Source organism: Tamandua tetradactyla, chromosome 5 (genome assembly GCF_023851605.1).
Source record: "Tamandua tetradactyla isolate mTamTet1 chromosome 5, mTamTet1.pri, whole genome shotgun sequence".
NCBI lineage: Eukaryota > Metazoa > Chordata > Mammalia > Pilosa > Myrmecophagidae > Tamandua > Tamandua tetradactyla.
Genome location: NC_135331.1, coordinates 2682789 through 2708563, shown reverse-complemented (window position 1 = coordinate 2708563; position 25775 = coordinate 2682789). Strand labels below are relative to the sequence as shown.

General features: G+C 57.7%; 1 protein-coding gene across 1 annotated transcript in view; it reads right to left on the bottom strand.

Moving 5' to 3' along the window:
* Positions 1–25344, bottom strand: part of RIMBP2 (RIMS binding protein 2) — a 97321-nt gene extending 71977 nt beyond the window's left edge. The window contains exons 1-4 of the mRNA XM_077159543.1: positions 25275–25344; positions 20344–20448; positions 11504–11554; positions 790–994 (exon numbers count right to left, since the gene is read on the bottom strand). Coding sequence (XP_077015658.1) covers positions 790–994; positions 11504–11554; positions 20344–20445 — 358 coding nt within the window. The 5' untranslated portion in view covers positions 20446–20448; positions 25275–25344. The remainder of the gene's footprint in view (positions 1–789; positions 995–11503; positions 11555–20343; positions 20449–25274) is intronic.
* Between the last annotated feature and the right edge of the window lie 431 nt (positions 25345–25775).

Here is a 25775-nt window from a genome sequence, read left to right as displayed (position 1 = left end):
TATATTTTCATAAAATTTAAGAGAAATTTTGAAATTCTCTCTTTTTGGAGTTCTAAACTGCCAGGCATGTCTGCTCAATTAATTCAAAAAGTCGCCTTTTTGAAAAGGCAGCTGTCACTGGGCCTGCTACCGCGTGGCCTCTGTGCGTCCCAGGTTAACCCTTGACGAGAAGGGATAGCTGATCAGGGGAAGGGTTAATGAGGCTTAATTAAAAGGTTCCTGCAATCATTTTAGCCTGTGACAAAATATCCTCCCCCAACATCAAACATGCAGAATTAGGCATCACTGGTCTCTGCTCTACTCCCAGCCAAGTGCGTGCGTGCAGGGACAGGGGTCCCAAGGCCATCAGCGCGTCATCAGGAGGCCCCTGGGATGAAAAGAGCAGAACGACGAGAGCCTGCCGAGCCCTGAAGCCCGGACAAGAGAGGCTGGCACGGTGGCTGGGGCTGCAGACTCCACAGGGGACTTCCCCGGTTCAAAGCTGGCCACCCTGGGCACCAGCTGTCCCCACGCGGGCCGCCCTTCCCCTCATCTGCAAAACGGGAACGAGGCTGGCCCCTGTGCAGCAGCCACGTGAGGGCCACATGCGTCAGCAGCTGGGATGTGCTCCTGCAGCCCCTGGAAGGTCCTCAGTCCTGGTCAGGGAGGGCCAGCCCGGGGTCAGCAGAGCCTGGACGTCCTGCCCACCCTGGGGCTGGAACAAGAGGCAGCCAGAAGAACTGCTGCTGGGCCTGGCGCCCTCGGGGTTCCCCGGCTGAGGCTGGGACAGCCCGCTTGCCCTGCACTTACCTCTGCTGATGGACGTGGCTAGTCCATTCATGAAGCGCGGAAAGGGCTTGCCAGGGGACAGTGGGCTGTGCGGGGCCGGCCCACAGCTGCCCCCCAGCAGGTCGCTCTTGCTGGCGTGCTGCCGGAACCGCTCCAGCTCACGGGACAGCAGGCGGAACTGCTCACTCTGCGTCCGGCATTTCTCCTCCAGCTCTCGGACCTTGGACTGCACCGTGGGGCAGGGAGACGGGGTCAGTGGGGCCAGCACCTGGGGGTGGCCGCCTCCCCCTGCCACAGGGGAACCGCGTGTCACACACCCCAGCTCCCCCCGCAGCCTGGCTGGTGGCCGGAACCCATTACAAGGCGGACGTGGAAAACCACAGGTGCCAAGAAATCTTGCAAATGCCCAGGTCCCAGCCGAGTGCGGTCGTTTGGGGCTCTGTGCAAAAGCAGAGTGTTTGGGGGTTGGCACGCCCAGCGGTGGTGGTTTGAGGTCTGGAGCGTGAGGCCCTGACCCAGGCCAGCCCAGGAGGGCAGCGCATGGGCCACTCCAGGGGGTGTTCTCACCGGAGGTGCCCACCCTAAGCACTGCAGACTCGGGACAAAGAACACAGCACTGGCAAGGAAAGGGAGCAGTTCCATCTGCTGGCTTGGCAAGTCACGTGGCCACCACTGGCTAAGACCACCGAGACGTCCTGGGAGCCCTAAGACAGGGCAAGGGTCTCCCCTGGGGTTGGGGGTGGGGGTGCACACAGAAGGAAAGGGTAGCCCAGCAAAGCTCTCTCCTTGGGGCAGGGCAGCCTGGGCTGAAGAGGGGAGCAGCCTCGGAAGGCTGCCTCATGGGCCAGCTCTCTGTTCCCCTGGGGCCCGACAGTCTCCACCCCATCTCCCGGTGCAGCAGGCAAGGCTCGGCTGCACGACCAGCGCTCCTGGCACTCGTCGCCCGGCGGGACGTGTCGAGGAAGGGTGCACCGGGGCCTGCGCTCTACCTCCCTGGCACCTGACCTGCTACTAGCTCTGATGATATGCTCTGCGGGTCTCCCCAACTTGACTGCAAGCCCCAAACCCTCGCTTCCTGGCGTAGCACAGAATCAGGCACATAGTAGGTATTCAATAAGTGTCTGTTGAATCCAAGGAAGGAGGGGCCTGCCAATTTGCAGAAAGCACATCCTTTGCATGGGAGGTTGGCTCACTGTGTCGGGGAAGCCCTGCCTTACCTCCGTTTCCTACAATAGGGTGCCTGCACAACTCTCATTTACAGAGGGTACCGTCTGGCTTTCCCACCGGAACGTCAGCCCGCGAGGGCAGGAGTCTTTTGTGCCTGGACAGCTGTGTCCACAGCACTAGACAGTCGGACTCGGCCGGGTGGCAGGGCCCGGACAGATGCCCTCCCCTGCGTGCCCTCCACAGGCCTAAACTCTCAGCTCTTCAGTCCAGAGCGAAGGGCTGTTTACTTCTGAGATCACGGATTTCTAAAAATAAACCTAACAGATTCCAGACCCATAATTGATTTCTTTGACTCATTAAGGAAGTCAGCAGGGTTCTCCCTCCCCAGAGCTGCATGAGCCTGGCTACAGTAGAGGGTCTAAGCAAGGAGGGAAGAGGATGCACACACTGGGGGTCCCGGGACAGGGGGCGTGTGGGGGGCGTCACAGCTGCCCCCTCTGCCTGGGCTGCAGGAGACACTCTGGCTTCTGCCCTGGGGACGCTGAGCATGAGTATCCCTGCCACCCTGCCCACCCAGGGGCACGCGCCCACCTGAATCCCTGCTCAGGGGGGCGCAGATCAGAGGGTCCCCTGACTTTTGGAGTTGTGGTTTCCCAGCAGGTAAGAGGAAAAGACCCAGTTACAACAGCCCCGGCCTCTGGGACACAACCTCACAGTGACCAGTTACAGGCCATACTGCCCAGGCCTGCAAGCGTGCAAGCACTTACACAGGGCCTTCCCCCCAGCCCCCTGCAGGAAGGGCCCTGCACACGCCGAGGCGACTAGCCCCAAAGTAAGGGCCAGCAAGAGCGTGAGGTTTGCTTAAGTGAGGGAGCGGGGGGGGGGGAGGGGCTGGAACTCCAGGTGCAGGCACCAGCAGGCATCATGGACGCTGGATAACGAGGTAGTTTTCCCCCAGGGAATCAGGGTCTCCAAGGTGCCACGTGAGGCTGCTGCCGCCGCCCCAAAGGCTCCAAGCACTGGACAGCAATCCTGACACTCCAGCTGCACTGGAATCACACGGGGACCCCTGAACCACGGGAGGCTGGGCCACCCTCGGAGTTTCCGATTCAGTAGGTCTGGAGCAGACCAAGAATCTGCACTTCCAGCAACCTCGCCAGGGATGCCAGCGAAAACCCCTGGTCTAGAGGACACCCTGGGGGCCCCTGGAAGGAGGGATCCGCAACGAGGGGGTTGAAGGAGGGGCTCTGGGGTTAGACTGTCCACGAGGGGCCTGCAGCCCTAGCACACCAGCTCTGTGACCGAGGCCAGTCGCTCCGCTCTCCGGGGCCTCCCTTTCCATGTCTATAAAGTGGCGATGACCATGGACCCTCCTTCAGAGCTCATGCTGCGGACTGGGTCACCATATGAGCAGCGCTCAGGAAGGCAGGTGGAAGGCAGCAGCGTGCACGCAGGAAGCCGGCAGCGTCGCCGTGTCCTTGAATCCACAGCACATGCAGGACCCGGGACGCCAACAGAGAGGGTAATGAGCCCAGATGCAAGGAGCAGGGGCAGGCTAGGGGACAAGGCTGCGGTGGCGGTGACAGTTTGCCGTCCCTGCCGCAGCCTCTCCTTTCCGTCTGGGGTGTCCTGGGGCACGTCCATCCCCTCCGTTCCCCCACCCAGCACCCAGCGTGATGGGTCCCTTGGGGACGGTGATGCCACCATCGCACCCTTCTCGGGGCCCGTCTACTCTCCTGCAGGTTGCCAACCACGCCGACCTTCCAGAGAGGCGTTTCCCCCATTTCTTGGCTGGCGTTTCTGTGCTGAGAGGCCCCCCAAGGGACAGGGGCAGCTCTGTGACATCTCCCCTCAGCTACTAGGGACAGGCGTGGCCCCAAAGAGCAGCGACGCTCTTGTGAGGAAGGACGCTGGTCTGACGAGCTCCCGCAGGCTGGGGACAGGGCAGGGCAGCAGGGACATTTTGAAGCTGCCCTCAAACCACCCGCACTGCCATCGGCAGAGACTGGCCCAGGAGACGGGGGCACGTGTGCAGGAGGAGGGGCGCCTGCACCCCCTGAAATGGCACCCGCTTGTCAGCCCACTGCACGCCCACCCTAAGGAAGCCGCCACGTTTTCAAGATGGGCAGGGAATCGTCACGTTAGAGTAAAATCTCTCAAGTCTTTAACAGTGGCAAGTATTCCAAGAAGGGCTGACGGGACAGCCTGTGGGCCATTCCCAGTCGTGCTGTCCAGGCAAACAGAGACAGTGACCTCGTCAGGGGGCCAGGGCCGTGGCGGGTGGGCTGGCTCCGGGGCTGCTGTGGGCTGGCTGCGGGGCTGCTGGGCCCCTTCTGAGGGTCCAGGACCAGCGGCAGGTGTAGCTGGAGTCCCCTCCCCAGGGCCGTCAGCGCACACGTGTGGAGGGCCACACTCCGCCCCCCCCCCCCAGACCACCTGCATCTCCAGCGACGTCCAGCATCACATCTGCCGATGGCAGGAAGACATCAGGAAGCGACACGCGCTTTCACAAGCAGGAGAATGTGAGAAAGGAGCGTTGGCTGGTAAAATCGGCCGTGTGCACACCCCGTGGACGGGCTAAGTGTCTCAGCACCGCTCCCGCCCCGGAGTGAACAGGCGCAGGAGCCCTGGCGGCTGCTCTCCGGGCACAGCTTGAGGCTGGGTCCCCAGCGCCCTGCGAGTTGGCACATTTCCCTCCAGGAAGCCTTCCCTGCTCGCTGGTGGGGAGGGCACTGAGTGCACGGGGGACCAGGCGTGCCCAGAGCTCGCGCAGCAGATATGGCCTCAGCACCTGGGACCCGTGTAGCCACAGATGCCTGCGAGGGGTCATTTGCACTGAGACTTGCGTTCATTTCAGCGTGGCTGTGGTGGCCGGGTGCCTCCTCCTCTCCCATCTCAAATTCCCACTACAAAGACTCTAAGAGGCATGCAATGCTCCCCTCCGTCGCCAGCACTGCTCTTTTCCGTCCCTTGCCTGGAAACGGCGTTGAGGCAGCAGGATGCCAGCTCCGAGCTGCCAAGCGGCTTCCCGATGCCTGTTCTCACCATTTCGTGAAGAAATAAACAAACACATCTTTTTTATTCAGGTTGGCATGAGAACGAGGGAGCCATCCCTCGGGCAACCGCAGCAGGTTCCCTGCTCTTTGTCTCTTCCAGAAATCAGGCAGGCGGGTCGCAGCAGCGTCCAGGAACCCCGCGGCTGCCGGGCCGGCTCACCTGGATCAGGCCTTCACGTCCGGGGCCCTGCGCTCGGCCGGCCGGCTGGGAGGGGGGCAGGCCTGGGTGGTCCGGGTGGCGCTGCGTGGGCGACCGACCTGGACCCAGCCTCCTGCAGGCCTGCGAGGCGGAGGGCAGCTGCGTTCTGGCTGCTGGCGGCACCGTCACCAGGCACGTGAACTAGAGTTGGAGCCAACAGCGGAGAACGGCAAATCTGGACGCAGTTATTTATAGAGACGGAGGAGAACAAATCCCCAGGGGTGGCTGGGCACCTCCCCGACGCCCTCCGCCTCCTGGGCCTCCGGGGCGCCCAGGGCAGGGCCGTGTCGGCAGGAAAAGGGCAACACAACAATGACCCCGAGAGGCGGCCAAAGCCAAGGTGAGACCTGGCCCGCCGGGCACCCGACTGCAGGGCGCACTGGAAATCAGTTCTCCCCGCGCTGTCTCTGCGGGCGAAGCACCTGCGATCTGACTTAACATTCACGCGAGACCGGCTCGGAATTCTGGAATCTTCGCAAGTACTTGCTCTGAGTTCTAGACCCTTCTACAACACAGTGCAATTCTGATACGAAAAGGTAACAAAATGGCCTCTGCAGTGAGACTCGGATAAGTGGCTGCATCGAGTTTTGTATTTAACCCATATTTTACATTCTATGATTCGTATGGAATCAGTGCTGTTAATCCACCGCTGTGGTTGGGACTGAAACTTTCATCCAAGCCTCACCCACGGGACAGTCTGCGTCCAACGTAGGCCGAACATGCGAACTCTCGGCAGGTGGGTCACGGACGTTTTCTTATTCCTTTACAGACACACGAGTGTCACCCGGGAATCCCACACACGCGCATGCCGTGGTGTCCTTTGACCAACCCTCAGAATCCACTCACCTCTCAGGCACTGCACCTGGTGAATATTTCACTGTAATTTTAGTCGCAAGGTTGGGTTTTCCTGTAAAGATGCTGGAGTTTGGACGTTGCCGAGACAACACCCGGCAGCCACCTGGGCACAGGAGGACTGCAGGTGACGAGCCTGGCGATGGCCTGCGAGACAGCTTCCACCTGCATGCACAGAGCGGCAGGGGAGCCCAACAGGGCACAGCCACCGGACACAGGGGGCCGGGACCCCTCACCCCGTGGAGCCAGCAGCCCCGGAGACCCCAGCTCTGCTGTGGACGCCGTGCCTAAAACTAATCCTGCTGAGGATGGTGTTTTCCCAATAGTGCACCCCAGTGTATCCTTAGAACACTGGGAGCCCCAAGTTGCTATCTGCGGTGGGACGGATGCAGGCACTCAGTCACGGCCCCCCCAACCTCTCAGGCAAGCGCTCACCGCCAACCTGGGCATGGGATGGCTTCTCCCTGATGGGCCCAACACAGCGCTGGGGCCACATACAGCTAAGAAGACAAATGCTTTCCTTTTAATTTCTCACAGGACGAGAAGGAAAAATGAATATGCTAATAATAAGTACATAATGATTAATCCAGCCTGGAGCATATCAGTCAAATTAAATGTTTAATATATTTTAAAAAGAAAGAAGCCTGTGAAGGTGAAGGCGCCTGGAGCCCCCAAAAGACATAATCTGGCACTGATAAGCCCTGGCTGCCTGGGCTGCTCCCTCTTCACTCCCAAATGAGCTCCAGGGATGCAGAGAGCTGCTTACAGGCAGCCCTCTTGGGTTCCTCCCGGGTGAGATGTAAGGGCCCTGTGTCCCACGCCTGGTCCAGCAGGGGATGGCCAGTGGTGCGGAAAACTCCCACGACGCAGCCACCTGCAAGTAAGGTGCAGGCAAGAAACACTCAGCACTGGCCCCTGTCGGGGACAATTGCATTCCTGGCAAAACTCCCCTGTCCAGGGCCTTGAGTGCACCTCCTCCTCATCTGGTGTTCTCCTAGGGGAGGCTGTTCTCCACACACTGCTTCAGGCAGGTGCCCTGCACTCAGAACCCAGCTCCACCACTGACTGGCTGTGTGTCCTTGGGCAAGTCGGTCAGCGTCTCTGTGCCTTGGTTTCCTCGTTGGGAGGAGGAGGGTGATGCTGTTATGGTCCGATGCCTGGACTAGGGCATGTGACTACCCAGCACTGGCCGCCTCCACGGCACCGCAGCCAGGGAGGGGTGGGAGGCTTGACAGCTGGCACTGCCCGAGTCTAGCCACTGCACAAGCTAACTTACAACTCATCTTGGCACACGCTGTGCAGGCAGGAGAGCTGTCCCCATCACCGGGATCCTGTAGGAAAGGAACTGCAGGGCAGCCGCTGACAGCTTGCACTCCGTGGTCTGGTTTAGGTCTGGGGATCTTGGGTAAGTTTTTAACCTGCCCATGCGTCAGTTTCCCCATAGGCTGTTGTGACGATTGAGTGGGATAATGTGTGCGAGTTTTGTGCAGTATTTTTTTCTCTTGCTTCTTTGTCATGAAATCACTTCCTCTAGAGCACCAGAAACTACCTGATATACCTGGGCTTGCCCCCACTTCGCAGGAGGCCGATAGCAGAGTGCCCCACGCTGATGAGCTCATTCTGGAGAAGCTCTGCTCTGCTTTAGTAACTCTTGATGCTCAGCTTTGCCAAGCTGCCAAACCAGGCCAGACTCTTCCTTGGGTGCTGGGACCCTCCACCTTGTAGGCTGACCACCCTCTTCCCCCTCAAATATCCTAGCCAATCCTTCATCAGAAAACAGGCCTCAGAAACTTCCAGAGAACTGGATTTATGAATATGGGCATATTTTGAGATATTTTTATTTAACTCATTTTCTAAGTAACCTTGAAACTCTGTGCTACCTAGCCAGGCAAGGAGGTAGCATTTTTCTGAGGAGTGGAAAGAACATCACCTCCACGACGCATAGGATTTACCACATTCTCTCAGAACGGTGACACTTAAAAATGATGGAACTGTTTTGGAAATAGAAAGAGGTGGTGGTTGCACAACACTGAATGTACAAAACGCCGCTAAATTGTTCACTTTTACACAGTCAATTTTATGTTAAGGGAATGTCATATCATAATCAAATCAACAGAAATGGCACTATTCTTTGGGGGCGGGCTGTCCCACCTGCGCCCCCCGGGGCAGACTCTCGCACCTGCGCCCTCCGGGGTGGGCCGTCCCACCTGTGCCCTCTGGGGCAGACTGTCCCACCTGCATTCCTCGGGCTGCAGCATTGGGGGAGGGGATGCTGTTCCTGACGTGTGGGCCGGGATGGACAAGCTGCCCAAGCAACTCGCTCCTCACAGTACTTTCTCTCCCCCAGTAACTGGCCTGTGACTCTCTAGGCACCGAGGGACCCCCCCCCCCCGAGCTCCTCCAACTGCAGCAACGTTAGAACCCCTGGGAGGCTACTTAACACCCAGACCCCAGGCCCTACCCCAGCGTTTCCAAGTCAGTGGGTCTGGGTGGGGCCTGGGCATCTGCATTTCTAACAGGCCCCCAGGTGAGGCCGGGGCTGCTGCTCTGGGGCTGCACTGTGAAACCCAGTGGTCCTGCAGGAAGAAGAGCCGTGCAAGCTACAAATGCCAGGGCAGCTGCAGAGTTCCGGAAAGCATTCAAAATCCTCCTCCGGGACAACCTAACTGCTCTCCCGCCCCAGGGAATTAGGAAGGCGCTGCCCGTTGAAAGGACGAAGGCGACCTCCCCCTGGAGAGGAGCTTGCTGTCTGCACGTGGTACACACAGAAGAGAGCCGTGCAACGTTCAGGGGCAAAGGCTGAATTCGGATGACCGGTGGGATTCCGGGCCCTCCCCCTCGGGCAGCTGGGCCAGGCACAGAGCCAACCCCAACCATTTCTCTCCCCTGTGGCCATCTGAACTCATAGGACAGTTGTCCAGCCTGAAAGTTGTAGCCCGGGTAGAAAACAGTGAACCGTGTTCCATGGGCCTGCACGACGTTCAGAGAAGAAAGCTTTGTGCTCTGCCACCCGGAGGACAGGCTCCCACCACGGAGTGGGCACCAGCAGCTTCTCGCCCAGCCCGGCCCCAAGACGCCTGACCGTCCCACGGTTCATCCACAAGCTGCCCCTGGGGTCCTGACCTTGCCGAGCCCCGTTTACGGGAAGAGGAGGTACGAGCAGGCCCAGGGACCTGGCTGTCACCACACACACAGGGCGGGAGGGCCGTGCTCCCCGAAATACCTGCATGCTGTCCAAGGTGCTCTGGGCGCAGTGCAAAGCAAGACGCAGCGGCAGGAAGACGCAGCAGACAAAAGAAGACATTCCTCAGCATGCCCGCGTGGCTGGGCCGCAGGGAAGCACGCACCCCCACAAGCCCTGCCCATGGCTGCACCCAGAAGGCGGATGAGCCCCCCACAAGCTCAACTCAACTGGCTCGAGGGCACAGGACAACGAAATGATGGTCCCAGCAGGAGACCCACAGTTCCAGCAGGGGGCAGCGGGTGACTCCTCAGGGAGACAGATGGGCCCCCGAAGGGCTGCCCCCGCCTCCAGCCCCGCCCCCAGGCCATCTCTCCCTCTGCCGGCCGAGAGTCACACTCGCCCCTCCAGACACACATCAACTAATGGATGCGTTAAAAAAAAAAACATTTGAAGACACGGGGTACTGGCACCCCCTTCCCTGCGGGACAGTTGGACTTGAGAAGGCAAACTGAAAGGTGCATGCACCCTAAGGGCTCTCGACTCCCCGGGGATGAGGGGTGAAGCCATCGCAAAGAAGGTGGCCGTCTCTGGCGACGGCAAGAGCCCTCCCCCACCCCCTCTGTCCAGATGGAGGCCACCTGGGCAGGCGGGCGTGCTGCCGGGTGGGGGCACTGCGGGGAAGGGGGCGTGCTGCCGGGTGGGGGCACTGTGGGGAAGGGGGCGTGCTGCCAGATGGGGGCGCTGTGGGGAAGGGGGGTGTGCTGCCAGGTGGGGGCGCTGTGGGGAAGGGGGCGTGCTGCCGGGTGGGGGCGCTGTGGGGAAGGGGGCGTGCTGCCAGATGGGGGCACTGTGGGGAAGGGGGGTGTGCTGCCAGGTGGGGGCGCTGTGGGGAAGGGGGGTGTGCTGCCGGGTGGGGGGCCACTGCGGGGAAGGGGGGCGTGCTGTCGGGTGGGGGCGCTGTGGGGAAGGGGGGCGTGCTGTCGGGTGGGGGCGCTGTGGGGAAGGGGGGCGTGCTGCCGGGTGGGGGCGCTGCGGGGAAGGGGGGCGTGCTGCCGGGTGGGGGCGCTGCGGGGAAGGGGGGCGTGCTGTCGGGTGAGGGCGCTGTGGGGAAGGGGGGTGTGCTGCCGGGTGGGGGCGCTGTGGGGAAGGGGCGTGCTGCCGGGTGGGGGGCACTGTGGGGAAGGGGGGTGTGCTGCCGGGTGGGGGGCCACTGCGGGGAAGGGGGGTGTGCTGCCGGGTGGGGGCGCTGTGGGGAAGGGGGGTGTGCTGCCGGGTGGGGGGCCGCTGCGGGGAAGGGGGGCCACTGTGGGGAAGGGGCGTGCTGCCGGGTGGGGGGCCGCTGCGGGGAAGGGGGGCCACTGTGGGGAAGGGGCGTGCTGCCGGGTGGGGGGCCACTGCGGGGAAGGGGTGTGCTGGAGGGAGGCCTGACCCTGTGCCTCCACCCATGCCCCTGAACTGGACAGGACACTGAGGGGCCAGCGGTCACAGGACCTTTGTCCTCAGTAGGGGTAGACCTGGAGGGCTCGGTGTGTGAAGGTGCAGACTGCAGAGGCTCCAGGGCACCCCCCTGGCTCCGGCTCGGCCCACCCACCTGCTCATACGGGGCCTGGCATCAGTGCAAGCCAGGAGGTGGCCACCTGTGCAGGTCAGAGCTAGGGCCATTTGCCTTCCAGCCCCTGGCACCAAGGCCCCTGAGAAAGGCCTCTGGAGCTCCCTCTGAATCCAGGGGGAGTGGTGGGGGGGGGGGAGCCTGGGATGGCGATGGCTGCCTCCATTCCCGGGCTCTTCCGCTGCTCAGGTTCTGCCAAAGCCTCCCAGGCACCAAGGGGAGGCCCCTCTCAGGGTGAGCGATGCATCCTAAAGACTCACCCCTAAGAGACACAACTGGTGTAGGACGGCCACCAAAGGCTGGCCACCTAGAAATGGGGGGATCACCCCAGGCACGTCAGTGGTGGATCCACCCTCTTCCTCTCCATGCCACCTGGGAGGAACCCACAGAGAAGTACTGGCCACAGCCGAGCCACTCAGCACTGAGCCTAGCTGTGCGGCCAGGGGAAAGTCGCCCACCCTCTCTGTGCCTCAGTTTCCTCATTTGCGAAATGAGCATCACAGCGGTACCTGGTGTAACAGGGGGCTGTAGGGGCAGCAGGAGAGGACGTGTGAACGTCTCCTAACAGGGTGCAGAGGCTCTTCATGAGTGACCTCTAACATCGGCAGAGGGTCCTGGGGCTGGCCCCGCCCGACCCAGCCCCAGACAGAGGTGTGGGCCCCGCCTACCTCTAGCAGCTGCACCGCGCCGTCATGCTCCTTCTTAGCTTCCACCTGAGCCTGTTCCGTGATGAGAAGAGAGAAGAGTAAACATTTCCAGGAGGGAGCAGGAGCACAAAACCCCATTACTGCCAACATGGTCAGGACGCGGCTCATGCATTTGATCTTTGATCTCTCTAATAAACCCCTGAATTCTAGGGGTCTGCATCGGGTCCGACTTTTCCCTCTGGGCAGGACGGACTGGGTCTCAGTTGGGGCTGGAGCCCTTTGTGAAAGTGGGAGACGTCTTCCCAAGCTGCTGGGGCGTGGGGGCTGGGGGGGGCTCGACCACTGGGAGGGGCGCACACGAGGAAGGCAGGTGGACCCAGAATGGTAGGGGAAGTCTTGGCCACTCGGTCTATCTGACTGCGTCCCCGATCCGGCAGGCAGCTCCACCGCCCCTCGCTTGTCCTTCACTCCCAGAGACAAACCCCCACCCTGCACCAAAGAGCCCCAGGCCCTCCCTGGTGGGGGTGAGCAGACAAGACTCTCTTCTCATTACACGAAGCAAAACCACCTACCCCCAGGAAAAAGAAATTTTATACATTTCACTAAAGAAATTTGGGGGCCAAATAGCAAATTCATACAAAACTGAAATCCATTATTATTTCTTCTCCTACAGTCCTCAAAGTTCTAGCCTCATGGTGATAACAAGTACCTGTTGTTTTTGCCTGCCTGGCATTTGTGTCTTACTCTTCTGGGAAGAACCCCTGAACATGTTAGGAATCCAGTGTTCCCCTGCACCGAGTATGGGCAGGGCCCCAGATTCTCAGAGACTGGCTTGCTAATGGGCATATGGCCCAATCGGGGCAGCAGCACTTTTCCTGGGCCTCCTGTAAGAGGACTTGAACCTAAGGGGAGTTCAGTACGGAGCTGCTGCAGCCATCCTGGCACCAGGAGGGACGAGGCTGCACCTGCCAGAGTCCCCATCAGGGGACAGAGAAGGAAGCCAACCAGAGGAAGGCGGGGCAAGAGAGAGGAACCAAATTCCGAGGGGATCTTATGGGCCTCGCATTTCACCATGGCTGAAGTCAGAATTGCTTGGATCTCAAATCCAGCTGCGTCTGAGCTTGGCCGGGCCCTGGATGCAGCCGTGCCTGAAGCTGGTTCACAGATCCAGCCACCTCCGAAGTCAAAGTTTTTGTTCTGTGCCCAAATAAAATTCCCTTCTTGGGGTTTTCTGTCACTTGAAAACAAGCATCCTAATGAACACAATCTTAAGCCATGAGAGAACAAGATGCTCCACATTTAAAAAATGGGGACACTGGAGTCCACGAGAGTCTGTGGTCACATCCTAAGAGAGAAAGGAAGTGCCGACGTGGGCGCCCGTGAGCACTGTGAAGTGTGGAGACACTGGCTTCACAGGGCGTCATCTCCTCTGCTAAACCGGCCCTGTCCTTCAGTGTCAGGCACCAGTAAAGACCCACACACGGAAGCGACACTGACATTTAGAATTCTTAGGGGGACTACTTCTCTAGGCATCTACAGAAGAATTAGTGTTTCAACCTCATAAATAAACAAATGAGCATGATCTCAGCAGCTCCTTATTTCAAAAACCAGTGGGCAGGGAAGCGGGGAGGGGAGAAGGCTGTTCTAGTCACTGCCTCAGCACAGAAGCGAAAATTAGTCTGAGGTTTCTGTTGAAGTCATTCATATGCATTTTATTCTCACACACTTCCAATGAGGTTTTAAGAGTTGGGGAAGTGACTAGAACAGCAAATTAGCTATGCCCATCTCAAATCCGACTCAATAGCCAACTGCTAAAAATTGTTCCTTTCAGAGTAAAGACAAGAACAACAGACAATGAAACAGAAACAAGGAAAAACAACTGGAGAACACGTAAGGATTATATAAATAGCACCACTGAGTCAGTTAAGCCAAAGATAGTTTTCAAGTGGCAGGGTTAAAAAACAAAAACAAAACAAAACAAAAACCCTCCATAGCAGGCTGTTAAAACTCAGCCAAGCTGGCAATGAAAAGTTAGTTTTCGGCTTCCTATGGAAATCGGCACTTCGGTTTCACAGGCTACTTGCAAGCTGGGCCATTTGGGCTATAAGAATAGATTGTTAAAATTAAACAGTTAAAATTGGCAGCGCTGAAGTCTTGCAAATTCTAGGCAACAGCTTAGCAAAGCTCATTTCAGGGCCACTGCCAATTTGTCAGAGCTGCGAGCTTCATTTAGATGCCATTTCCTGCAGAGCAAAGTGGGACTGGCTGGACGGAGTTCTCGGGGTGGCACAGTCCCTGCACAGTCAGGGTAGGGACTGGGGCGCAAGAGGCTGAGACACCCCTGGAGGATGCCTCCGGCTGCAGCAGGGGCAGGTTCCAGCGAAGTCACACACAAGAGAAGGGGCACTGAACTTCCTACTCTAAAGCTCTGAGCACCGGACTCAGTTAGACAGGCCTGAGCCTCAGGACAATGTCCAAGCAGCAGAAGCGGTTGCGACAGGACAAGGGGCCGTAGCCAGTGGAGGTGGGAAGTGGGTGGTGTGAGGTGCTGTACACTCTGAGCTCCATGGAAAACACAGGAGAAACACGCAACTGCACCGAGGGCTGAGGGCGACCGGAGCCAAGTCCCTGATGCAGCCTGGGAGACCAGCTGGCAGGGAGCACAGCCTGTGTTCTAGGAGCACGCTGCAGAAGAGGGCCTGGGAGTCGAGTGGGGAGCACAGCCTGTATTCTAGGAGCACGCTGCAGAAGAGGGCCTGGGAGACCAGCTGGCAGGGAGCACAGCCTGTGTTCTAGGAGCATGCTGCAGAAGAGGGCCTGGGAGTCGAGTGGGGAGCACAGCCTGTGTTCTAGGAGCACGCTGTAGAGGAGAGCCTGGGAGTCGAGTGGGGAGCACAGCCTGTGTTCTAGGAGCACGCTGCAGAAGAGAGCCTGGGAGCCAAGCATGACTCCCCAGGGAAAATTCAGGGTGCTGCCAGCACAAGAGCTGGGCATAAAAATAGCAGCTCTTTACTACAGAAAAGGACATCCATAAGCTGTCCTCTTCCAGAGGAAGAGAGGGCATTTAGAAATGTGTAAATGGGGGAATTCTTAGGGCCACACCTGCATGCCCAAGACAAGACACATGTACAGAAAGGACCACCGAGGCCCTATGTGTTGGGCTGCAGCTATTCTCTAAACTCATTGTATGGATAAGCCCTGAGGGAGAGCACTCTAATGGGGCCATCTGCAAAGGCTGGGAAAGGTCTTTTCTTTTTCCCCCAGTTTGCTCCTGACATTCACAGGAAGCTCTCTCATTATGGTATCTGGATACAAGCTTAAGGAACAGACAGCTCAGAGTCTAAATGAGCAATAACACATTAAAGTATTAAAATGTCCACATCTCAACAGAGGATTAGAAAACATACACAGGAAGGAGAAGCAATGGCTCAAGTAAAGACGAAGATTAAAATATTAGAAATCATCAACAAAGAGGACTAGACCTGGGAAACCCCAAAGACTTTTAAAAAGTAATCCTAAAGACCCTCAAAGTGGTTAAAAAATTCATGGACAAAGAATCAAAGGAAATCAAGGAAATGATAAAGGAACACAACAGAATACCAATGGAGAGACTGAAATTACAAAAAGGACCTAGACAGAGTTGAAGATCACAGTTACAAATTAAAATTTTCCTAGAGGGATCCCACAGCAGATTGGAACCAGCAAGAGAAACAGTCCGTGAACTTAAATAAAACAGCTGAAATCATCTAGTTTGAGGAGCAGAGAGAAGAAACAAGGAAAAGTGAAGAGAGCCTGAGGAACCTGCATGTACCATCAAGAGTACCAACACATGACCAAAAGGGGGGAAAGAAGTATAACTAATAAAGTTTCAGAGGCAGAGAGAGTTCAAACAGAATCGAGACTACTCTGGAGGTTGCTCTTACACAAGCTTCAGGTAGACCTTGTTACCTGTCATCGTCTGCCAACCCCCAACCAGGACCATTCCAGCCAATCCTAAAGAACACCTAGGGCAACATGTAAGATTCCACAAGGGTTCCAGGCACTAGAGCAATTTTCCAGAAACCTACAACCTCCAGATGGGTCCCTGGACCAGATAAGTCGTGCAACCTAGCCCAGCCTCTCCAGAACATCAGATAGTTCCATCTCCCTACTCCATATCAGTGACAGACCCTTCCAAAATAAAAAGTTTGAATTACCATAGCAATATATATATATATATATATTTTTTTCTTTTCTTTTTTTTTTTTTTGCATGGGCAGGTATCGGGAATCGAACCTGGGTCTCCGGCATGGCAGGCGAGAACTCTGCCACTGAGCCACCATCACACTGCCCTTCCCTGGTTTTTGAAAGATAGTTTGACTGGCTATGGCAATCTTGGGTGGTTATATTTGCTTTCAGCCCTTTAAATATGTTCTCCCACTGCCTTCTGGCCTCCAGGGTTTCTGATGAGAAATCAGCCCTTCATATTATTTGAGGCTCTCTTACACACAACACGTTGCTTCTCTCTTGTGATTTTAAGGATTCTCTCTTTATCTTTGGCATGGACAGTCTGATCATAATAAGCTGCAGTGTGGGTCTATTTGGGTTTATCCTATTTGGAGTTCATTGAGTGTCTTGGATATACATATTCATGTTTTTCCATAATATATATATATTTTTTTAATCAAAAAATGAGGGAGAAATTAAGACATTCCGAGATAATCAAAAGTTGAGGGATTTTGCTACCACTAGACTGGCCCTAGAAGTGATGCTAAAGAAAGTTCTGCAGGTTGAAAGGAAAAGATAATAAATAGAGATGGAAGCTGCAATAAAAACTAAAGATCTCTGGTGAGGGCAATGACATGGGTAAACACAAATGCCAGTACTACTATATTTTTGGCTTGTAACTGAACTATTTACTTCCTAGAGGATCTAAATGGAGAATGTATGAAGTACAATGATAAATACGTGGCTTGGGACACATCGAGCACAGACATGTAACTTGTGACAAGAGCTCCGTGAAGGTGGGTGGAGAGCCACGGGACGTGGTCTGTGTACACTACTGAAGTTAAGCTGTCCTCACTGCAAACAAGATCGCCATAGGTTACGGATGCTAAGTTTAAGCCCCACAGCCACCAGAAAGAAAGCAGCACAGATCACGTAAGCTCAGAGAGACAGAAAGTGGAACACGAGTTCCCAGGGGGCCCAGGTGGGGGGACGGGGAGTCAGTGCACAAAGAGGACGGTTTCTGTTTGGGGAAGTGGGAAAGCTCCAGTAACAGGAGGTGGGAAGGCCCCACGGCACTACAGATGGGACTAAAGCCAGTGAAGGGCGGGCTTGGATGTGGCCGAGATGGAGAGTTTATGTTGTTTACACGTTCCTGCAACTTAAATAAAAAGAGCAAATAGGAGACAACTGAAGGCGGCACATGATCCTGGATGGAATCTGTCATGGTCAGGTTCATGTGTCAACTTGGCCAGGTGTTGGGATCTGTCTGTCTGGTTGGGCAAGTTCTGGCCTGTCTGTTGTGATGAGGACATTTCATAGAGTTAAATCATGATCACATCAGCTACATCCACAGCTGATTCCATTTGCAATCAGCCAAGGGGAGTGTCTTCTGCAATGAGTGATGCTTAATCTAATCACTGGAAGCTTTTAAAAAGGAGAATTCAGAACAGACAGGCCAGTGAGCCTCTCCTGTGGAGTTCGTCCAGACCGTCCATCGGAATCGTCAGCTTCACAGCTGCCCTGCAGATACTGGACTCTGCGTTCCCACAGTCACGTGAGACACTTTTATAAATTTTACATTCGTGAGTGTTCCCTGTGGATTCAGTTTCTCTAGAGAACCCTAAACTAATACAGAATCTAACAAGGGAGGGGGCAAGGCTCAAAGGCACATGATTGAACATACAAAACAGATGGGAACACAGACTATACACAAGCTTTGTATCAACATTCGAGTGCCTGGACTTGATACCTGCTGCTCAGGTGGTCCCGGAAGTGAATATCCCTGCTCTCTGGAAGCGTGCACGGCACACTCAAAGCAGGATGAATACAACATATGTTTAAGTGACCAGAAAATGGATGAATAGACAGACATAAAGATGGTGGATGGATGGATGGATGGATAGAAAGACAGGTAGGCAGACAGATAGACAGAATAATAGGCCAAAAGGGGCGAAACGGTGAGGTTGGGGGATGTGAGCATTTGGGGGTATGGGGGTGGTACTGGTATCTGTGCGGGGTTCGTATTATTTTTGCAACTCTTCTCTAAATGTAAATGTATTTCAGAGTAAAAAGGTGAAAACAGAAAGTCCCAGCAGCCCGGAGAGGTCTCCGCGCTAGCATCCTGGCAGGGGACACTGGGTGCCACCCCTGACTGTTCCCTTCTCTCCCGTCTGCACGTGTCTGCCCCTCCATAACCGACGAGGGAGCATGCGCTGGATGCCCCAACCCGCGCCCACGTCAGCCCCGTCTGCCTGCAGTGTCAGCGTGGCGCGTGCTTCAACCCTCTGAAGGTTTCCTGCTCCCCAGGAATAAATCCAAACTCCCAACTGACCACCAAGTCCGGTATGCCTGGGCGGCCCCTCCCCAGCCTCATCTCCCACCAGCTACCCCGGCTGCCCCCTGTGGCCACACTGGGGGTCCTGTCTGTGCCTTGGGCACACCAAGTCCCCCCACCCCCCCCCGACAGGACTTCCGTGCCCCTGCTGCTCGTGGGCTCTTCCCGGTGGCCTGGGGGAGGTTCCTTCCTCACTTAGAAGTCACTCTCCTCTGAGCCGCTGTCCCGACTCTGTGGCCGCATTCTATTATTTCCTCTGTGACATGTGTCGTGATGGCACTCACCGGATTTCTCATTTACTCGCTTGTTCCCTTCTACTCTGGGAGGGTGGCAGCCCAGGCCCCTGCCTCTGTGCTCCCACATTCCGGAATGTGGGCGCGTGGATGGTGGGTGGCCGGTGGCCAGAAAAGGAACAAGTGACCACACCGTCAGCAGTCACTGCTCAGAGGTTGTCCTTGCGGAGAGCAAATGAAGGGGAGACCCTGGAAAGAGGTCACCTATCTCGCACCCCTCGAGCTCCGACCTTCTTCTAGGCTTAAGCATCGGAGCTTCTAAGAAATGGCGACACTGGCACGTTTCTACGTCATCTGGTTTCCCTTCCTCTGCTCCCCAACTCGAGAAGCATCACCGTGTCTAAAACAGACCACGACCAATGACAGAAAAAAGAAGGCGCAAAGGAAACTGGCCAATACCCAAAAGGGGTCACGGGGCCGAGGAAACGGAGCTGGCTCTGGTCTGCCTTCCTTGGCCTCGGATGACTGGTAAAGGCAGAGCTGCGGCGAGGGGACAGGTTCCAGCAGCTGGCACTGGCCCTGCAAAGGGCGTGTGCCCAGTGGGGGAGGATCGGGGCGGCGTCCTGCCCGCGTCGCCGCAGCAGCTCTCTGCATGGCACCCGCCGAAGGGCTGCTGTTTGCTGGGCCAGCCCACCGGCCACGACAGGAGGTGAGGTTGCGACCGCCACCAGGCCGGCGCCCACGTCAGGCCCCGGTCAGCGCTCAGGGACGACGTGGGAAGTCGTGGGGAGGGGGTGGGGTGGGGGTGGGGCTGCTGGGCTCGGGAAGGAAGGGACATGGGGGGCGCGCAGCGGTCCCCAGGCCATCCTGAACGGAGACCTCCAGGCCCCTTCCCTGTAAGGGTGTCTCTCTATCCTTTGGGGGGGGCCTGGCTGACGGCGATGGCAGGGGCTCACCCCGAGACCTTCAGCCACGCTCTGTGGACACATATTCCAGATGAGGCGATTCTCCCCCTTACCCCCCACCCCACTTCTCGTCTTCCTTCCTCCTCTCCCCATTTCTGTCTTGCTTCTCTTCTCTCTTCCCCGCCCTCTCGCTTTCCCTCTTATGGGCTCTCGTGTGAGCGCTGTGCACTTATGGCAGGCGCTGCTGGCCCCTAACCATTGGGCGGTCTCCGCGGGGGCATCTACACCAACTTCCACTCGCCAGTCCCCGCGAGCGGGGTGGGGGGACCCTCCCCTTCGAGCTACGACCCCCACCAGCACAGCCCCAGAGGGAGGAGCCTTTGGGCGGGGCCCCGGGGGCTCCAGGACGCAGTTGGGGTGCGCTGTTTATTTTAATCCACACTGCCACTTTGCTTTCCCCAAAAAAGCTGGAGCAATCCCTGCCCGGTGAGCGGGGCACGGGACTGCCCCTTGCCCCAGTCTCCCCAGCAGCCGGCAGCAGGCCTTACAGCGTGCCCGTGGTCTGTCCATTGCAGGACATGAACACAAGTCAATCTGGGGAAAACTAAGAAATACAGGAAAGCAGAAGTAAGTACATCTTTCTAGGAAAGAGAGGGCTGGGCCAGGAAGGGGGGGTGGGGGAGGCCGAGGGAAGAGGGGGCAGGATGAGAGCTGAGGGGGCGGGGCGAGGGCTGAGGGGCGGGGCGAGGGAAGGGGGCGGGGCGAGGGAAGGGGGCAGGGTGAGGGCTGAGGGGGCGGGGCGAGGGAAGGGGGCGGGGCGAGGGAAGGGGGCGGGGCGAGGGCTGAGGGGCGGGGCGAGGGCTGAGGGGGCGGGGCGAGGGAAGGGGGCAGGGTGAGGGCTGAGGGGGCGGGACGAGGGAAGGGGGCAGGGTGAGGGTTGAGGGGGCGGGGCGATGGAAGGGGGCGGGGCGAGGGAAGGGGGCAGGGTGAGGGGTGAGGGGGCGGGGCGAGGGAATAAGGGGGCGGGGTGAGGGAAGGGGGGCGCGGTTCCAGGTGAGCAGCCGCACAGCACCGCACACAGGCATGTCCCCACGTGCCCCCAGCCCTCTGCCCTGCGCACCCCACGACCCGCCTGGCCCCCCCCCAGCACTCCCATCCCGTGCCCCGGCCCCCCAGGCTCACCTTGTGCAGAAGGTCGATCTCCTGCTGCTTGGCGGTGAGCACGGCCAGGGCCTGCTCATGCTCCAGCTCCAGGTGCTGCCGCCGCTCCGCCGTCTCGCGCATGTGCTGTGGGGACAGGGCCGGTGAGGCTGGTGCCCAGGGCACCCACGGCGGGGGCCGGCCAGCACGGGGCGGGGGGCAGTGGGCGTCCCCTGCAGCTCCGGCCGCAGAAGGAACTGGGGGGAGGGGGCACCCTGACACTAGCGAGCCTCCCAACTTTTACTTTTGATGCGTTCATTGGAGCAGAGCTAGAGGCTCTTCTGCAGACGTGGGTCCCCGCCCCGCCCTTGTTTACCCTCCTTTTCTATCTGTGATTTTTCTCCCACGTCCCAGACAAACGACCCCAAAGCATTCTTGATCACTCGCTGGTACCAGGCACCGCTCCAAGATTTTTGGGGAGATTTCAGGCACTGCAGGAGGGAGCCCATAACCGCCCATTCTACAGATGAGAACACTGAGGCACACAGAAGCTATTCCCTCCCCGCACAGCCGGCAAGGGGCTTCCAGGACCCACGCCAGAGCCCAGGGCTCAATGGGGCCTCTGGGTTTCGGGTTCTGCTCCTCTCTGCTAGCACCCGGGGACGGGGGCCTGCACCCTGAGTCCAGCCTCATCCTCGTGAACCCCCCTCGGAGACACGCCTGGGGAGACCCAAAGAGGGGCTGCCCCCACGGCCCTGCCCGCCACGCGGGACCAGCCACCCGTCCTCCTAGAGGCCCCGGCACAGGACAGGTGAGGCTTCAGCCGCCAGGTGTCTGGGGGCTGGCTGAGCGCCCTCCTCCCCAGTGCCCTCCTCATTTCCCTCACCTGGGCGCCTCTCCCTCTCCCCCGAGTCGGAGGCCACCTGCAGGGCCCTGCCCGTGGGCAGCCTGACCTCGCAGCAGGCACAGCCACGCACCTGAGCGCTCGCAGGCAGCACAGGGAGGGGAAGGCCGCAGGCCACGGCCCGGCTCTCAGGGCTGCACACATAGCCCGGGGCCCGGCCATCCCGCAGGCCCCAGCAAACAATACGGGCAGCAGAAGTTTTGGGTTTAAATTGTTTCGTTTCTTTATGCTTTTGTATTACAAAGTATGTACAAAAGCGGACTTTGTCATCGTTATGTAAGCTTGGGGATATTTTACATAAAACTTTGATGCCTTGAGAAATGGGAAAATGTGGCCTCCTGTTCCACCTGAAGTGACCGGCAGAAGCTTCAGGCCTGTCCCCTTCCGACGGGGGGACCCGCCTTCCCTGCCATTGGGGTGTAACCCCGCTTTAAACATCCGTATGTCAGAAGGCATCCGTATGTCGTGTGAGTTTGGAAGCTGCTAGAATGCGATGCACCAGAACTGAACAACTTTTATAAAGAGGAATTTAATAAGTTACAAGTTCACAGTCCTAAGGGAGTGAAAGTTTCCGAATTAAGGCACCAGCAACAGGTCACCTTCACTCAAGGAAGGCTGATGGGTCAGGGACAGCTCTGTCCGCTGGGCAGCCCCGTGGCCGGCATCTGCTGGTCCCTTGCTCCTGGGCTCTGGTGCTCTCAGCCTCTGTCCTTGTGGGGGTCCCTCACTTGGCTTCTCCAGGGCTCGATTTCATCTCCTGGCTTCCCCTTGGCTCTCTGCAGGTTCTGGCTTGCTTAGCATCTCATGGTGACGTCTGCTGGGCTCCAAGCAACTCAAACATCCGTGTGTCTGTTCGCCAAAGCAACTGTTCTCCAAGCGTCTACATCTGCTCTCTCTGTTGGCTCTGAGGCTCTGCTTGGAAGCTTCTGTTGGCTCTCTCTGTCCCTCCTCTTTCAAAGGGTTCCAGTAAACTAATCAAGACATGCCTGGAGTGGGTGGAGTCACAGCTCCCTCTAACCAAAGGTCAGTACCCACAATTGGGTGAGTCACATCTCCATGGGGATAATCTCATCAAAAGCGTCTGCATACAGAGTCAGGATGAAAAGAAACAGTTGTTCCTACAGGACTGGACCAGGATCAAAACAGGGCTTTTCACAGGTACATAATATTTTCAAACCGGCACAGCTGGTGATTTCGTTCTGGAGCGTTAAAGGATTTTCCTCGCCCACTGGGGCACCAAGCACACATCCACGAGACGGTGGGCAGTGCCACTTCCTGAGGCTGCCACCAAGTCGCGCTTCAACAGGACAGAAGGCCCTGGGGCGGGGGTCATGCAGGGCGGGCCTGGGGAGGGGAGAGGGGGTGGGCCCTACAGACATGCTCCAGGAGGATCCGGGAGGCAAAGCCCGTTTCGCCACCCTTTCTCAGAGTCGGCCCCCGACAAGCCCTTTCTCAGAGTCGACCCCCGACAAGCCCTATCTCAGAGTCGACCCCTGATGAGCCCTATCTCCCACACAGGGTGCTGATGCTGAGCCACTCTGGCAGAGCCCGTGGAGGTCTTGGTTCACAGGGGCTGGGTGGGGCAACTCGGTGCCTGGTTTAAAGTCCCTCCCCTCCGCCCACCCTGGTGGCCCGCATGTCCCGGCAGCTACTCTCAGCACCATGTCATGCACGTTGGGGCCGCCCTGGCCGGGAAGCCCTCCAGGGGCTGAGGGTGCGGGGGGGTGGGGGGCAGTGAACAGCCCGGAGCAGGCAAGCAGACGCCAACGCTCCGGCCATCCCACTGGGTGCCAGGGCCACGTGGCCCTAAATGCAGGAACCGCGCCTGCGGCTCGTGCCCAGTGGAGTGAGATGACCTGGCCGTGGGTGGTAGCATGGCACGGGGTGGGACAGGGGGGCTGAGAAAACCATTAGCGGTGATCGGCAGGACTGAGGGAGAACCCACGAGGCCCCAGATGCTGGTGGCTGGTCGGGGGCAGGGGTCCCTCATCACCTCCATGCCACCACCTGGGGGCCAGCGGCCAGACTCCCCAGCTCCCGCTACACTGGAAGACACCACCCCCAGGTGAATCCCGGCAGCCAGGGGTCTCTGTGCACAGAGAGGGGTCCCACCCTCGTCCTCTCGGGCTGTCAGGGGCTCCTCAGGGCCCCTGAGCAGTGGCGGGGTACCCCACGGGGGCCCCATGGGGTCAATGGGGGGCCCTGTCTCCTGCTTCCCCTGTGGCACAGCCTCTGCTGCACTCAGCTCCCTCTGAGCTGAAGCCCCCTGGCCCCCTGTCCTCTCCACGGGCATGCTCCCACCTCAGGGCCTTTGCACGGGCCTCCTGCTGCCAGGCAGACCCTCCCTCCAGGCAGTGGATGAGCTTGTTCCTGCACTTTCCGGTCTTTGCCCAAACAGACCCCACCTGTTTGTGACACCCCTCTGGGCCTCATTCCCAATTGTCTCCCCCTGCTTCTCCTGCCCGGGCACCCACCGCCATCTAATATCTTGTACCCCTTGCCAACCACCTGCTCCCCACAAGAACGCAGACAGGCCCTCGCTCCTCTGTACCCCCGCCCCGAGACAGGGGCTCAGAAGAGACTCAGAATCCTCAAAATCGCCCTCGCCCCCCACCTCCGCGCAGCACACGAAGGGGCCTAGCGCCTCCCCTCCACCCGCCTCGCCCCCAGAGACAGCGCAGAGCCCGCGGTGACGGTGGGGAACCCTGGCACTTCTGTCCCATGAGAGGTAAAGAGTGAAGGAACCCCTACTGCCCAGGTTCAAATCCCAGGGCCGCCGCTCCCCACTCTGGAGAGTGAGAGACAAGACGGCAGCTACCACTTAGTAAGCACTTACTGTGTGCGGGCTGGGGCCGGCTGGTGCTGAGAGCTGGGTGCCGGGGAACCTCTTTCACCAATAGGGCAACAGATCAGAGAAGCTGAGCTGTTTGCTTAAGGCCGCACAGCTGGAACACAGCAGAGCCTGGACACTGTCCCAGGGTCTCTCGTCCTTGCTCTGGGATAAGACAGTGAGCAAACAGCCAATTTTGTCTTGAAATTTCTCCGGGCCACAGACGTGCTGCTAGGCCCCCACAGCCAGCCGCCTGGACGAATGATGAATGCAGCTGTTTAATTGCACTGTTGTTCCAGCTAATTTTTTGTGCCTGTTTGGAAAGAGCGCAGCTTGTGTGCGCTTTATTCAGCTTGCAAATGTGCCAGTTTAAAACTGTTGCAGACCCCAGAAAAGCCACGTCCTTTGATCCTCATTCAGTATTGCTGGGTGGGAGCATTGTGATTGTTTCCACGGAGATGTGACCCACCCAGCTGTGGGTGGGACCTTCTGATGAGGTGGTTTCCGAGGAGATGGATATAAGGTGGGGTTGCTCCTGGAGCCCTTGAGGAGGAAACCATGTTGGAAAAAACTACAGAATAAACAGCCCACACAGCAGAGACCTTCGGAGATGACAGAGAATGCCCCAGGGAAGCCTTATGAAATGAGGACGGAAAGCTAGCAGATGTCCCATGTGCCTTCCCAGCTGAGAGAGAAACCCCAAACTGCCCTGGCCCTTTTTTGGAGTTTAGGTCTCTGTTTCTAGATGTCTTAATTTGGACATGTCTATGGCCTTAGAACTGTAAACTTGTAACTTAATAAATTCCCTTTCTAAAATTCATTTCATTTCTAGTATGTTACATCCCAGCAGCTTGAGCAAACTAAAACAGGAAGGCAGTGGTATGAGTGAAAGGAGGAAACCATTTTCCTTCCGAGGATTCACTAGAATTGGTAACCAACCACGGAACAAGTTTCAGATCTGCCACTGCCAGTGCTGGCACCATCGGACAAAGGGTGATGGGCCCCTCTGTGGGCACAGAGGCCGGGGGAGCTGGGTATGCTCAGACAGACCGGGACAAGTGCGATGAAAAGAGCCTGTCAACTTCTCAGGCCTAGGAAAAGTCCCTACAAAGGAGTTCTAAGAAAAGCACAAAAAGCCACACCTCAAAGGAGAGAGCCTGAGTTAGTTTCGATGGACGCCACGTCAGGAGGGGAAGTCTACCCAGGCTGCTTTTCAATGTCCCTCTCTTCAAATCTTACCTTCCCCTCCGTGCTGCTTTGAGCTGATATGGACCCCAGAAAAGCCACGTCCTTCCATCCTTGTTCAGTGTTGCTGGAAGGAATCCCACTGATTGTTTCCATGGAGATGTGAGTGGGACCCACTGATTAAGTGGTTTCCATGGAGATGTCTCCCTACCCTTTCAAGGTGGGTTATTTACTGGAGCCTCTAAGAGGAAACCACTTTGGGAAACGGCTTTAGAGAGAGCCACCAGAGCTGACAGAGCCAACAAAAGAGAGCCCTGGGGAAGCTGCTGAAGATTCCTGGAGGGAAAGCTAGCAGATGTTACCACATGCTCTTCCAGCAGAGAGCGGAACCCTGAACGTCATTGGCCTCCCTGAACTAAGGTGTCTTTCCCTGGATGCCTTAGGTTGGACATTTCTAGAGCCTTGCCTTAATTTGGATACTTGCATGGCCTTCGAACATGTAAACTGGCAACTTAATAAATTCCCCTTTTTAAAAGCCGTTCCCTTTCTGATGCA